Source organism: Ranitomeya imitator, chromosome 2, assembly GCF_032444005.1.
Source record: "Ranitomeya imitator isolate aRanImi1 chromosome 2, aRanImi1.pri, whole genome shotgun sequence".
In the NCBI taxonomy this organism is placed as follows: domain Eukaryota; kingdom Metazoa; phylum Chordata; class Amphibia; order Anura; family Dendrobatidae; genus Ranitomeya; species Ranitomeya imitator.
The window spans coordinates 570937937-570954520 of record NC_091283.1 but is presented as its reverse complement, the minus strand read 5'-3'; the positions used below and the strand labels follow the sequence as shown (position 1 = coordinate 570954520).

Sequence of the window (16584 nt, the reverse complement as noted above, 5' to 3'; positions counted from 1 at the left end):
TTGGCATTTAAAAAGCTCAGGGTTTCTCATGACACGTCATCCTATCCAATCCGCTATCCGCTGCCCATGACCTTTGCTGACACACTGCAAAAGTGACATCATGGGGAAGTAAAACCTATATTATTAAACAAGCCTATGGAATAAACAAAAATCCATAGGAAATCCCTTTAATTTGCAATATGATCACTGGCTCAATGTAAGGCTGTGTGCACACGTTCCGGATTTTTTGAATTTGTTTCGTATTTTTCCGCGATAAAAATGTTTAAAAAACGCATACAGATGCATCCCATCATTTATAATGCATTCCGCAATTTTTGTGCATATGTTGCTGTTTTTTCCACGAAAAAAACGCATCGCGGAAAAAAACGCAGCATGTTCAATAATTTTGCGTATTTTTTGCGGATTTCCCACTACATTTCCCATTGCATTGGGAGCTTCAGGAATAATCAGCGAAAAAAACGTGAAAAATCTTGCAGAAAATGTTCGGTTTTGTTCAGGAAATTTCTACAAGAAATCCTGACGTGTGCACATAGCCTAATAGTTTCATCAGAATGGTTTCCTTAGTGTTTTTGCCAGTAAGGTTTCAGATGCTGGAAATTCCTTCATACATATTTTAAAAATATTTAACGTTTTTAAATAATGCTTTTATATTAGGGAGTAGCCTGTCTACAGTCATGCTTTTTCATCCGAATTTGACCACCACCCCTCCACTTCAAGTTTCAGTTCTCTTTTTGACCACCAAAAAACAAGTCATGTCAACATTGGAGTCAAGAAAGTCACATTATTATTTATTGATCCATTATGGCTTACTAATGGACTATTTGCTTTATTGTTTACTACAGTAAGGATAAGGTCCACAACTAATGCAACAATCAAACAATTAAATTTGACAACAATTTTCTGAGCGTTACATGCAAATTTTCATCAAGCACTGTGTTCAGATTATTTCTACATTAGAAAACATATAACGGATGATGATGATTGTCCAGAAGCATCATGGTTTTGGAGAATAGATGATGGGGTCCTCTATGACATGCTGTAAAGTTCCAACAGGGTAGCAGCTGAATGCATACGGTAGAAGATCCCAAAAGGAAGACAAATGTTGGTGATTATGGCCCATAATGTAAAACCATAAAACTTGACCTCTAAACCGTTGTCAAATCGTATCCGAGCTCCAAAGGCAGGCATTATCCAGAACTGGGGGAAGAAGACAACAAATGACTTAACAGATGAATAGGACATGGACACTTAGTGCATTAAATTGCATTATAAATGTTTCAATTGACACTATTAGTCAATTTGGGTTCTTTCTTGTACAAAAACATGATCAAAGTGGCCTCCAAATTGCTAATATTCTCCAGGTCTTATTGCAGTTTGAAATATGTACTCCCTGCCTATGTAATGGAGTATGGGGGTGCTTGCTCACTGAAAAAAAAAATGCCGTCCTCTGCATTATAAGGCTATGTTCACACGTTGCATTTTTGCTGCGTTTTTTAAGCTGCATTTTACAGTACCTTCAAAGGCTATGAGATTTCTGAAATCTCATGCGCACACATTGTTTTTTTCTTCTTGACTGAATTGGAAAACTGTCACTTCTTTCATTGTTTTTTCGCCCATAGAAAGCAATGAGTGAGTGCAAAAATGCAGCAAGAAATGCAGGCATCAGGTTTTGCTGCATTTTTGCTGCAAAAACCTAAGGACGTTATATCATGCTTTTTTTTTGGGGGGGGGAACTTTATCAGCATGCACAAAAGACAACAAAGACCACAAATACACAGCAAAAAAAAAAAATCAGCAAAACCTGCTTCTTTGCTGCCAAATCTTACGGTCTCATAGTCATCAACCTCTGGTAACTAGGTGTGCCTTAAAGGAAACTTGTCACAAACAAACACTGTTAACCTATAGATATAGGGTTATATGCAGGTCAATACCATTAAAATGAACTTATTCCCCCCTCCCCCGGCAGCGTTCTGGTTTTAGTCATGGGGGCGGTGTCAGCACGGGTTCAGTCACCGTATACAGAACAGCGGCTATAACCACACCCCGGCTCTGACTGATACTGGCTCTGTATACTGAACTTGCACCAGTGCCGCCTCCGTGATGGTTAAGAAGGTTTTTTCAGGTGACATGTTCCCTTTAAGGGCTCATACTCACTTGCGCGAGACTCGGATGAGTCTCGCACGGCAATACCCAATTGGAGTGTGCGGCCGCATGGGAACACATGCAGCCATACACTCCTCTGTGCCAGGTGCAGTGCTGGGTATTGCCGTGCGAGACTCATCCGAATCTTGTGCAAGTGAGTATGAGCCCTTATTCTCTTACTCTTATCAAGTGCATTATTTGTAATTTCTCAGCCACCTCAGCTGTTACATGTGTCGACTTACTCTGACTACCTATATCAGACCAGCAACTGTAGTAAAAAAAAAATGTGACTTTTGGCATTTTCACACCATTCTCAACCCAGCTCCAAAGAAGTGGAAGGGATGGGGGCTTGACAGAGCGTTGTGACCCCTGCTCTCTGTGTGGTGAGGCATACATAGAGGCAGAAGTCAGCATGCGCCTCACCTGATTCATTAAGAATAAAGGCCCCATCACACATAGCGATGCTGCAGCGATACCGACAACGATCCGGATCGCTGCAGCGTCGCTGTTTGATCGCTGGGGAGCTGTCACACAGACAGCTCTCCAGCGACCAACGATCCCGAGGTCCCCGGTAACCAGGGTAAACATCGGGTAACTAAGCGCAGGGCCGCGCTTAGTAACCCGATGTTTACCCTGGTTACCATCGTTAAAGTAAAAAAAAACAAACACTACATACTTACCTACCGCTGTCTGTCCCCGGCGCTCTGCTTCTCTGGTCTGGCTGTGAGCACAGCGGCCGGAAAGCAGAGCGGTGACGTCACCGCTCTGCTTTCCGGCTGCCCGGTGCTCACAGCCAGACCAGAGAAGCAGAGCGCCGGGGACAGACAGCGGTAGGTAAGTATGTAGTGTTTTTTTTTTTTTTACTTTAACGATGGTAACCAGGGTAAACATCGGGTTACTAAGCGCGGCCCTGCGCTTAGTTACCCGATGTTTACCCTGGTTACCAGCGAAGACATCGCTGAATCGGCGTCACACACGCCGATTCAGCGATGTCAGCGGGACCTCAACGATCAAAAAATGGCCCAGGCCATTCCGACACGACCAGCGATCTCACAGCAGGGGCCTGATCACTGGTACGTGTCACACATAGCGAGATCGCTACTGAGATCGCTGTTGCGTCACAAAACTTGTGACTCAGCAGCGATCTCGCTAGCGATCTCGCTATGTGTGACGGGGCCTTAAGGCTTAAAGCTTTCATGATAAAACAAACAAAAAATGATAGAAGCAGCTAAAAAAAGAGAAATTGACTTCAGCTCCACACTAAAGACCTTGTGTGAGCTTGGTAGTCAGAGTGAGGGACACGTGGTATGATTGTGGACCAAGCAGAGACTCAGAAGTCAAGATTAAAGCTTTGGGTTTGAAAATTACAAGCACTACTATTTATCGGATGTAGGTTACTATAGAACTTTAAGATTAAAACAAACTTCAATACACAATTTAAAAATACTTACACAAGTGAAAACATAAAGACTAGGCTAGGTCTCACTATGTATAACACATTACTTACTATTATGTTACTAAGGAAAAGAAACAAGTACACATCTTTCATAGTTTTTCTTTTCTTGAGATGACTTTTAATTTGAGCACTCAGGGTTCCTCTTCTTGTCAATCTTCTGCTTGAGTTCGTTGGACCAGTAAAAGAATGTCTTCTGTTCATTTCTGGTACGCTGACCTGGTTTATGGTTTCCTGCTCTACTGTTGGGCTAGAGATATTTGAACTAATATGACTTAATGATAAATTGGGTGGAAGACGATGCAGTCCCTCAATGATAAACGCATTCTGACTCGAGTGCTGCAGAATCATCAACAATGAATAACTAACCATTAATCCACACAAAGAACTGAAGGGTTGTGTAGACACCATGGCTATAATCGAGTAGTAAGATATTGCATATTGACCTAATGTTGCTCCAAGTAGTAGAGCTGTATCCAGCGCACGGCTTGGGTTCTTCTCTTTGCACATATTTCTCTTATCTAATCTGAAGATAATCATTCCCACTATGTTAGCCAGGCACATGAGAGCAAGGCTGATCACATGAAAAATACAAAAGGTTGTCAGTGACAACCATTGCCTATCATGGTTTTCCCTGCCTATTTCGTATATTACAAACATCACTAGACCAACAACAAAAATAGTCAAGCCAGATGTAAGTCCCAGGAATGGTATATGTTGGTGAAATCCTGGTCCTATTCCATGGTAGTGGGAAGCATTTTCATCAATTTGACGTCCTACATTCTTCCACATGATATAAATCATGGCTGCAGCAAACAGATTATACTCAATGTTAAAGGGGTACAAGTAGATGTACATTGTGGTGCCACTTTTGCACCGTGCACTGCACACACATTGCTCATTTTCAATTTCATCTGGAAAGACAAATGAATATGTTTACTTAGGTCATCTGAGAGAGGCATATAGTCTGATTTATTTTCATCAACTAACTGGCAGTCATTTTTTTTTACAGCTAAAGTTAAGTAATGAATAAAGGTACCTTATCCACATGCAATGATTTTGGAAATTTCCCGTTTTTCATTTACACCCAGTACAAGAACAACCTGCATGCCAGATGAGCTTTGTGATGTCTGATAAGTGAACATTTGCAGCTTTTTGAACAAACTAGCATGTTGAAACTTTGGTTGCTATTCCAATCATTCTGTACATACAGGTGCTTCTCAGAAAATTAGAAAATCAAATCATCAAAATGTTAATTTATTTCAGTTCTTCAATACAAAAAGGGAAACTCGTATATTATATAGAGTAATTACAAACAGACTGATCTATTTCACATGTTTATTTCTGTTAATGATTATGGCTTACAGTCAATGAAAACCCAAGTCATTATCTCAGGAAATTAGAATAATTAACAAAGAACACCTGCAAAGGCTTCCTAAGCTTTTAAAAAGGTCCCTTAGTCTGTTTTAGTAGGCACCACAATCATGGGGAAGACTGCTGACTTGACAGATATGCAGAAGGCAGTAACTGACACACTCCACAAGGCAAGAAGCTGGCTGTTCACAGAGTGCTGTATCCAAGCATATTAATGGAAAGTTTCGTGGAAGGAAAAAGTGTGCTAGAAAAAGGTGCACAAGCAACAGGGATAACTGCAGTCTTGAAAGGATTGTTAAGAAGATGCCATTTAAAAATTTGGGGGAGATTCACAAGGAGTGGACTGCTGCTGCAGTCATTGCTTCAAGAGCCACCACACACAGACGTATCCAGGGCATGGGCTACAAGTGTCGCATTCCTTGTGTCAAGCCACTCATGACAAATAGATAACACCGGAAGCGTCTTACCTGGGCCAAGGAGAAAAAGAACTGGACTGTTTCTCAGTGGTCCAAGGTGTTGTTTTCAGATGAAAGTAAATTTTGCATTTTATTTGGAAATCAAGGTCCCAGAGTCTGGAGGAAGAGTGGAGAGCAGGGCCGGACTGGGATAAAAAAGCAGCCCTGCCACACAAATCCCACGATACTATAGCATGTTCCACCCCAGGTCAGTGGATTTTTATTTACTTACTCAAGCGTTTTTTTTTCAGCACTGGAGTGGCGCTTTAAGTGTGAGGCCCCTAGCTCCAGTGATATACTCATCCTCCGGAGTCTTCCCTGCTTTTCCCCACTACTGCTCCAATCCCACGGCACCATTTTGTAAGTGCAGCTTCTGGGAGACTGAAATCAGAAGTTACATCACAAGCTCTCGACACAAGTCTATGAGAGCCAGAACGAGGCCAGGACGAGACTCTCTTAGACTTGTACTGAAAAGTGACCTCTGCGCCGCTTCATGAAACAATAGAGCTGCGAGAAGGTCACTTTTCACAGGAGATGAACTGGAGTGATGCTGGAAATTAATGAAGGTAGCAGAAGGTGAGTATGAGACTGGGAGCAGCGGACTTACATTTAAAGTGCCACTCCAGTGGTGCAATAAATAAATAAGAATACTGGAGTGGTGCTCTAAAGGAGTCATTTGAGGAACCACATGTGAATGATGCTACAGTGTGCAGGATCGACCACAGCTCTATTTACATGGTGCTCTTCAGAGCGCTGGTTCTCAGGATTATGGGGGCTCCAGCGATTGGCAAGTTATTCCATATCTCAAGGAGGGGGGATTACTTGGGGTAACCCATTTAAACAGCTTTTCCAAGATTTATTTTTGTTTAGCCATAGGAATATAAAAAACAAACCAATAATGAGCTTCCCTAAGTGCAATGCAGCCTCTCTGACAACAAGACAGGTGAAGTGGTGCTGTGCAGTGTATACAGTGGGTACGGAAAGTATTCAGACCCCTTTAAATTTTTCACTCTTTGTTTCATTGCAGCCATTTGGTAAATTCAAAAAAGTTCATTTTTTCTCATTAATATACAATCTGCACCCAATCTTGAATGAAAAAAAAACAGAAATGTAGAAAGTTTTGCATTTTAATAAAAGATAAAAACTGAAATATCACATGGTCATAATTATTCAGACCCTTTGTTCAGACACTCATATTTAAGTCACATGGTGTCCTTTTCCTTGTGATCCTCTTTGAGATGGTTCCACTTCATTGGAGGGCAGCTGTGTTTAATTAAACTGATAGGACTTGATTTGTAAATGCACACACCGGTCTATATAAGACCTCAGCTCACAGTGCATGTCAGACCAAATGAGAATCATGAGGTCAAAGGAACTGGACAGGGAGCTCAGAGACAGAATTGTGGCAAGACACAGATCTGGCCAAGGTTGCAAAAGTATTTCTACTGTATGCAAGGCTCCTAAGAGCACAGTGGCCCCCATAATCCTTAAATGGAAGAAGTTTAAGACCACCAGAAGTCTTCCTAGACCTGGCCATCCAGCCAAACTGAGCAGTCGTGGGAGAAGAGCCTTGGTGAGAGAGATAATGAAGAACCACAAGATCACTGTGGCTGAGCTCCAGAGATGCAGTAGGGAGATGGGAGAAAGTTCCACAAAGTCGATTATCACTGCAGCCCTCCACCAGTCGGGCCTATATGGCAGAGTGGCTCAATGGAAGCCTCTCCTCAGTGCAAGACATATGAAAGCCAGCATAGTGTTTGCTAAAAACACATGAAGGACTCCCAGACTATGAGAAATAAGATCCTCTGGTTTGATGAGATGAAGATAGACCTTTTTGGTGATAATTCTAAGCGGTATGTGTGGAGAAAACCAGGCACTGTTCATCCCCTCCCAACAGTGAAACATGGTGGTGGCAGCATCATGCTATGGGGGTGTTTTTCAGCTGCAGGGACAGGACGACTGATTGTCATTGAAGGAAACATGAATCTGGCCAAGTTCAGAGTTATCCTGGATGAAAACCTCTTCCAGAGTGCTCTGGACCTCAGACTTGGCCAAAGGTTCACATTCCAACAAGACAATGACCCTAAGCACACTGCTAAAATAACAAAGGAGTGGCTTCAGAACAATTCTGTGACCATTCTTGACTGGCCCAGCCAGAGCCCTGGTCTAAACCCAATTGAGCATCTCTGGAGAGATCTGAAAATGTCTGTCCACCAACATTCACCATCCAATCTGACGGAACTGGAGAGGATCTGCAAGGAAGAATGGCAGAGGATCCCCAAATCCAGGTGTGAAAAACTTGTTGCATCATTCCCAAGAAGACTCATGGCTGTACTAGCTCAAAAGGGTGCTTCTACTCAATACTGAGCAAAGGGTCTGAATACACTGTCCTTCAAATTATTATGCAAATTGGATTTAAGTGTCATAAAGATTTAATTGTTTTGCTTTTCAAATAAACTCGTGGATGGTATTGTGTCTCAGGGCTCAATGGATCACTGAAATCAATCTTAAAAATCTTAAACACATGTGATAATTAGTTTTCCAGGTGATTCTAATTAAAGGAAAACTACTTAAAAATGATGTTGCACATTGTTAAGCAGGCCACAGGTTTCAAGCAATATGGGAACTAAAAAGGATCTCTCTGCTGCTGAAAAGCATTAAATAGTGCAATGCCTTGGACAAGGTATGAAAACATTAGATATTTCACGAACACTTAAGAGTGATCATCATACTGTGAAGAGATTTGTGACTGAAAGAGAGCATAGACAGAGTTCATGCAGATAAAGGCATAATGAGGAAGCTTTCTGCCAGACAAATTAATTGGATTAAGAGAGCAGCTGCCAAAATACCATTACGAAGCAGCAAACAGTTATTTGAAGCTGCTGGTGCCTCTGGAGTCCCCCGAACCTCAAGGTGTAGGATCCTTCAAAGGCTTGCTGTGGTGCATAAACCTACTATTCGGCCACCCCTAAACAGTATTCACAAGCAGAAACGGTTGCAGTGGGCCCAGACATATATGAAGATTAATTTTCAAACAGTCTTGTTTACTGATGAGTGTTGAGCAACCCTGGATGGCCCAGATGGATGAGTAGTGGATCGTTGGTGGATGGCCACCATGTCCCAACAAGGCTGAAACGTCAGCAAGGAGGTGAAGGAGTCATGTTTTGGGCCGAAATCATGGGGAAACAGCTGGTAGGTTCCTGAAGGTGTGAAAATGACCTCTGCAAAGTATATAGAGTTTCTGACTGACAACTTTCTTCCATGGTATAAAAGCAGAAACGTGCCTTCAGGAGCAAAATCATCTTCATGCATGACAATGCACCATCTCGTGCTGCAAAGAACACCTCTGAGTCATTGGCTGCTATGGGCATAAAAGGAGATAAACTCATGGTGTGGCCATCATCTCTCAACCCTACAGAGAACCTTTAGGGCATGTGTCCACGGGCCGTTTTACATCCGGACTAGCTGCGGAATGAACGCTGCATGGAGCCACAGCGTTCAATCCGCAGCGTCCAGATGTTACAGCATAGTGGAGGGAATTTTATGAAATCCTGTCTCCACTATGCGTGGTAACATGCCCTGCGATTCCGGACATGCGGCGCGTCCTTTTAGATCGAAGCATGTCCATTTACCTTGCGGCGACGCTGCGCCGCCGCAAGGTAAAACACAGGGCCCCACGTGTGGGGTGTGATGATTCTGGATGTGTGCAATGAACAGAAGGGGGCGGATCTTTGGGCGGAGCGAGTTTTCCGCTCCATCCAAAGCGCCGGCCATCCTGAACCTGGACACGTACCCTTGGAGTATCATCAAGCAAAAGATCTATGAGAGTAGGAGGCAGTTCACATCAAAACAGCAGCTCTGGGAGGCGATTCTGACTTCATGCAAAGAAATACAAGCAGAAACTCTCCAAAAACTCACAAGTTCAATGGATGCAAGAATTGTGAAGGTGATATCAAAGAAGGGTCCTATGTTAACATATAACTTGGCCTGTCAGGATGTTTTGGAGTTAAACAGCTTTTTTGTTCAGTGAATGTGACCTCTTAATGCTGCAAATTCCACAAATGAGCATTTTCATTTCTTTAAAACATATCAAATGTTTCGAAATTCTACTGTGCCTAATAATTTGGAACAGCACATTTTGAGTTTTTATTCATTTTGGAGATTATACTGTTATCATTGGGAGGTTTCTTCAATAAAATTTTATGTATACTCTAATGGGTGATGGCTTTTATTAGACTGACTGTCATTTACAACGATCATTTAGGAAAATCCGAGGAAAATGTTATTTGCATAATAATTTGGAACATGGTGTACTTATGACCATGTGATATTTCAGTTTTTCTTTTTGAATAAATTAGCAAAAATTTCTACATTTCTGTTTTTTTCAGTCAAGATGGGGTGGAGAGTGTACATTAATGAGAAAACAATGAACTTTTTTGAATTTACCAAATGGCTGCAATGAAACAAAGAGTGAAAAATTTAAAGGGGTCTGAATACTTTCCATACCCACTGTATATACAGAATAAGGCCATGTTCACATGTTCAGTATTCGGTCAGTATTTTAGATTAGTATTTGTAAGCCAAAACCAGGAGTGGATGAGAAATGCAGAAGTGGTGACGTGTTTCTATTATACTTTTCCTCTGACTGTTTGGCCACGTTCACACGTTCAGTATTTGGTCAGTATTTTCCATCAGTATTTGTAAGCCAAAGTCATGGAGTAGAACAGAGGAAAAGTATAATAGAAACACGTCACCACTTCTCTATTTATCACCCACTCCTGGTTTTGGCTTACAAATACTGATGTAAAATACTTACCAAATACTGAACGTGTGAACGTGGCCTTAAGGCTGCCGTCACACTATCAGTATTTGGTCAGTATTTTACATCAGTATTTGTAAGCCAAAACCAGGAGTGGAACAATTAGAGGAAAAGTATAATAGAAACATATGCACCACTTCTGTATTTATCACCCACTCCTGGTTTTGGCTTACAAATACTGATGTAAAATACTCGCCAAATACTGCTAGTGTGATGGCAGCCTAATGCAGATATTAAGAATTACACCCAGTATACAGGACAGGAGAAGTGGTGCTGTGCAGAGTGTGTGTGTGTGTGTGTGTAGTGGCTCCACACTATTTACTATATGTGTATACAGTACCAATTCGTGGACTATGTTGTAGCACATCCTGTGGGCCTGTGATATAGTTATTTAGTGGGCACTGCGCCTGTGTATATAATTTGTAGTGGGGAGTTCACGCCATATATATAATATGTTATAAAGCATGGTATGGAGCTGTATGTATATTATGCAGTATATATATTCCTGTGTATATAGTATAGAGTCCACACTATCTAATATACACACAGCACTATACTATATACAGATATCTACACTATAAGGGTATGTTTCTGCGATACCTGCTAGGGCCAAGGGGTATAGCGGTGACCCGGTCCGTGGCCCTGAGCGTGCAATAAAAATAACGAGGGAATGTTTGTAGGGGATTTCATGTGACGCCACCTGTGGTGTTCAGCAATGGGTAGCCGTAGCTGCTTAAAGGGATCGCTGGGGCCGATGGCGTCACAGCTGAGATGGTTCTGCTCCCCACAGGTGGAGCAAGGCCCTGGGGCTACGAGTACAGTCTATCAGGGATCGTGGGTGTTGGGGTGCAGGACTGAGGGTGCGGGAAAGGACTAGAGGACAAAAGGGCTGCAGTTTTATTTACCTTTAATTCCTGGTTGATGGTGCAGTCCGGAGCACAGGTAACAGGTGGTATTGGAGATCCGGGCAGCCTGGAAGCAATACAGAATCCACCTAGCCCGGTGGGGTTGGAGGCCTCCCTACTCTGTTGTTCTCTGGTTTCTTGATGTTGTATGCTCTACTTAAGTCCCTCTCTCAGTCTGTCCATTAAATGGAACACTACCCACATGGCAGGTAGCTTGAGCCTGTTCCAGGTGTCACTCCCTCGTGGTGACTTTCGGCCCTTGTATGCTGCTGTACCTCAGGGTGTCAACTGGGGCCAGGAGACCTGCAATCTCCTGCCCTCCGGTTTTAGTTGCTGGGCCTGCAGTTCCCACACAACCAGAGACTCCGGTGTCCGGTCATTGGCGAACAGTCCTGGGGTGAGCTCAGTCGCAGCTCCAATCCCCCAGGTTCTCCTCATTTGCCTCTTCCTCCTTCACTGTCTCAGACTCTGACTAAAAACTCACTAACCCCACCTCCAGGCCAGAACTTACAGGGAAGCTCCCCTTCTCGTCTGGAGTAGGAAAGGTGTTGCATGCTGATGTGCCTGGAAAGGGGATCCCTCCTTGCATCCAGGCATGACATCACCCCCTGTGAGGGAGGCAATGCCCCTGTGGCAACAGGACTCCTGGGGTGCCCCATTTCCACAGTCCTTATCGGCAGCATTTTGGACGCAGATCCGTCTAAAGCACTGCTGGCTTTTGTATGTGCGGGTAATCACTGAGTTCTATACATTGGACTGTGATATTTATCTTGCGGAGACTGAGCATCTCTGCAAGATAAACATGCTGCGGTCTAGAAAGACGCAGGCTTCCCTACACGCATAGTGGAGATGGGATTTCATAAAATCCTCTCCACTATTCTGTAACATCTGGCTGCTGTGGATTGGACGCAGCACTTTACTATATGCTGTTCAGCTCTGGCAAAAATTAAGAAACCGCCACATCAAAACCCTATCATGGGCAGCCCAATCTCCAGACCTTAACCCCATTGAAAACCTACCTCTCGAATGTAATCAAGAGGATGATGGTTAATCACAACTAGTCTTGAGCGATACCTTCCGATATCCAGAAGTATCGGTATCGGATTGGATCGGCCGATATCCAAAAAATATCAGATATCGCTGATACCAACACCTGATACCAATGCAAGTCAATGGGACACAAATATCGGAATGTAAATAAGCCCTTTCTGTCCTTCTACATCCTGTTCCGGAGGGGGGAAGAGTGTGGGCAGTGCGTTGGCGGACACTGCCTGTCTGTGTGTGTGGGCGGGGTCTGTGTGGGCCTGTCGGGGATCTGTATGGGCCTCTCGGGGTTCTGTGCGTGCCGGCCGGGGGTCTGTGCGTGCCGGCCGGGGGTCTGTGCGGGCCTGCCAAGGCTCTGTGCGGCATGCTGGGGTTCTGTGCGGTGTGCGGGGCTCTGTGCATGTGTGTCGGGGCTCTGTGCGGCGTGACGGGGCTCTGTGCGGCGTGCGGGGCTCTGTGTGGCATGTGGGGCTCTGTGCGGCATGCCGGGGCTCTGTGCAGGTGTGCAGGCATCGTCCGATGGGACTACATGTCCCATCAGACGATGCCTACTACAGTGACAGTGATTGACACATTAGCCAATGATGGGACAGTAGTCACTGGCTTCGGGGAACAAAGTGACAAGTAATGGTGAGTATGTACTCTATGTTTAATGTACTGTATGTCTGTATGTATTGTATGTAATGTATGGATGTACTGTATGTAGTATGTATGTAGCATGTATGTAGCATGTATGTAGCATGTATGTATGTAGCATGTATGTAGCATGTATGCATGTATGTAGCATGTATGTAGTATGTAGAATGTATGTAGTATGCATGTAGCATGTATGTATGTAGCATGTATGTAGCATGTATGTATGTATGTAGCATGTATGTAGCATGTATGTAGTATATATGTAGTATGTATGTAGCATGTATGTAGTATCTAGCATGTATGTGGCATGTATGTAGTATGTAGCATGTATGTAGCATGTATGTGGTATGTATGTTTTTTTTTTTTCATTCAACACATTAGCCGGATGATGGGACTACTACTGTCCCATCATTGACTAATGTGTCAATCACTGTCACTGTAGTAGGCATCGTCCGATGGGACTTGTAGTCCCATCGAACGATGCCTGCACACAGGCACAGAGCCTCGCACGCCGCACAGAGCCCCGGCACGCCGCACAGAGCCCGGTACGCCGCACAGAGCCCCGGCACACACGCACAGAGCCCCGCACGCCGCACAGAGCCCCAGCACGCCGCACAGACTCCCGGCAGGCACACACAGAGCCCCGCACGCCGCACAGAGCCCCAACACACACGCACAGAGCCCGAACGTTGTACAGAGCCCCGGCACGCCGCACAGAGCCCCGACACACAAACACAGAGCCCTGGCACACACGTACATAGCCCCGATAGGCCCGCACATAGCCCCGGCAGGCCCGCACAGAGCCCCGACACACACGCACAGAGCCCCGGCAGGCACGCACAAACCCCCCCACGGTCACGCACAGACCCTGCCCGCACACACACACACGCAGTCTCCGCCCACGCACCGCCCACGCACCGCCCACACTCCATTATAGTGCATCACTGCACTATAGGAACTTCCGATTCCGGTATCCAATATCGCAAAAGTATCAGAACTCGGCATCAGAATTCCGATACAGCGAATATCGGTACCCGATATTTGCAGTATCGGAATGCTCACACTAGTCACAACCCATCAAACAAAGAAGAAATGCTTAAATGTTTGCGCCAGAAGTAGTGTGAAAGACTGGTGGAAAGCATGCCAAGAAGCATGAAATCTGTGATTAAAAATTATGGTTATTCCACAAAATATTGATTTCTGAACTCTTCCTGAGGTAAGACATTAGTATTGTTGTTTCTAAATGATTATGAACTTGTTTTCTTTGCTTTATTTGAGGTCTGAAACCACTGGTTTTTTTTTGTTTTTTTTTTAGTTTGACCATTTCTCCTTTTCAGAAAAAAACAAACAAAATGTATTGCATGGAAATTCGGAAACATATTGTCAGAAGTTTATGCACATGTCCTTGCTATATACTTAAAGTGCCCCTGTAAGCAGGATTGTGCTCAGTAACCTACAGACAGTGTCAGGTGGGCGCTGTTATACTGATTAAAAGGATACCTGGTGGTGAAATCCGTCTTGTGGTTGTTGTTTAATCTTTATTTTTAGTTTAGAGTTAATTATATTCTTGCGCTAAGGGACGGCTTGTGGGGGGTCTGCATGTGGTGCTCTGATTAGGTATTAATGCGTATGGCTTCTGACAGGTCACTTATCTCTCAATGACCCTCGCCCTATTTACATAATGAATATTAATAATGTTGGAAAAACATTCCCATTCAGCAGGCAGACGCCAGCGGTGGCACCTGCACTGCAGCATGATCGCATAGGTACTGTGTGCATAATTCATTTGTTGCATATCCTGAAATTCATTTAGAAAAAATCCATTTGAAAATGGTGCCGGCACAGTAGGCAACTATCGGTGTAGAAAGAGTTAATCCGATAGATACTACTGCATAGGCGTGGGCGGGGCCATCTTGGAGGAGGACATTTTTTTTCTCTACAAAGATGGTGCTGCCAGCACCTACTCTGTAGCACCTGTCAGATCACTTATAGCTGCTACTGCGCAGGAGTGGCTGGCGCCATTTTCAAACAGATTTTTTTTTAATGAGTTTAAGGGTAACCTCAAACAAATTAATTATACACACAGCACATATGGGATTATGCTGCAGCGTAGGTGCCCCTGCCTGCAGGATGATATTTTTTCCTCAAGATATACAAGCAGGGGTGGGATTCAGCCAGTTCTCCCCGGTTCGATGGAACCGCTTGTTAAAAAAGTAGTCGGTTCCCCGAACCGGGGAGATTCAGAGCCGCGATCTGGTACCACTCCTCCCAACCTACCCGTATCCCGCTGGGGAGTCACGATTTGAGTGTGCCCCGTGGACCAGCACTGCAGAGCAGCATCCCTCCACTCACAGAGAGCCACACATCACATACATGGCTGCCGCTGTTCTGTGCGCGCCACACAGGACCTGTGACGAGGTCACAGGAGGGGAGGAGTCAGGAGTCACATGATTAGGGGTCTCCCTGTATTGCAGGTCTCTGCTGTGCTGGTTGTCATGGTGCTGGACGATGGTAAGCTTATGTGTGAGGTCAGGAGTTGTTTACAGGGTGGATACAGCAGAGCTGTGTGTGAGTGTGCACGAGGTGAACAGAGCGGAGCCGTGTGTGTATTAGGTGTGCGGAGCAGAGCTGTGTGTGTATGAAGTGTATGGAGTGGAGCCGTGTGTGTATGAGGTGTATGGAGCGGAGCCGTGTGTATGTATGAGGTGTACAGAGCGGAGCCGTGTGTGTGTACGAGGTGACTAGAGTAAAGCCATGTGTGTGTGTGTGTGTGTGTGTGTATGAGGTGTACAGAGTGGAGCTGTGTGTGTATGAGGTGTACGGAGAAGAGCCATGTGTGTGTATGAGGCGTACGGAGCAGAGCCATGTGTGTGTATGAGGTGTACGGAGCAGAGCCTTGTGTGTGTATGAGGTGTACGAAGAGGAGCCATGTGTGTGTATGAGGTGTATGGAGAAGAGCCGTGTGTGTATGAGGTATATGGAGCGGAGCCGTGTGTGTGTATGAAGTGTACGGAGCAGAGCCGTGTGTGTATGAGGTGTGCGAAGCAGAGCAGTGTGTGTGTACGAGGTGTATGGAGCGGAGCCGTGTGTGTGTGTACGAGGTGTATGGAGCGGAGCCATGTGTGTATGAGGTGCACGGAGCAGAGCCATGTGTGTATGAGGTGTACGGAGCGGAGCCGTGTGTGTATGAGGTGTACGGAGAAGAGCCGTGTGTGTTTATGAAGTGTACGGAGCTGAGCGGGTGCTCCAACTTGGCGTCATGAACAGGATGGACTGACCCAGCAAACTGGGTCTTGTGCGCCTAAGAGACTGTGCTTAGCTGAATAATCATTGGACTAAAAACTGTAGCCATTGCAGCACCACGTGGCATGGAGGAAGAGCAGGGCATGTTGTTGTGGGTGAAGCTTAGAAGAACGGCGCGAAAGCCATGGCCGCCCCTAACCAATGCTACCATGTCAGAGAGATCTTTCCGTCCACTAGAGAGATCCGCCTCCTGGTCTGGGATGGTGGGAAATGGAGGAGAAAGGACCGCCCACAGAAGAGAACGTGGGAACAGCAGGAAGGTGTGTGTGTGTGTGTGTAGCCCATAATTTCACTTTCAAATATCACATGCAACATATGCAGCATATGCACATGCAGCTCATGCTTCTGGGCGGCCTGTGGGGGGTCTTCATGTGGTGTTCTGATTAGCTATTCATCAGTATGGCTTCTGACAGGTCACTGATCCCTCTCTGACCCATCCCCTATTTACATAAT

The 16584-nt window shown here is 44.8% G+C and overlaps 1 protein-coding gene across 1 annotated transcript in view; it reads right to left on the bottom strand.

The window, feature by feature from the left end:
• Positions 1-767: 767 nt before the first annotated feature.
• Positions 768-16584, bottom strand: part of LOC138665014 (proton channel OTOP2-like) — a 212007-nt gene continuing 196190 nt past the window's right edge. Inside the window, exons 5-6 of the mRNA XM_069752141.1 lie at positions 3650-4509; positions 768-1197 (exon numbers count right to left, since the gene is read on the bottom strand). Of these exons, the coding sequence (XP_069608242.1) occupies positions 1027-1197; positions 3650-4509 (1031 nt within the window). The 3' untranslated portion in view covers positions 768-1026. The remainder of the gene's footprint in view (positions 1198-3649; positions 4510-16584) is intronic.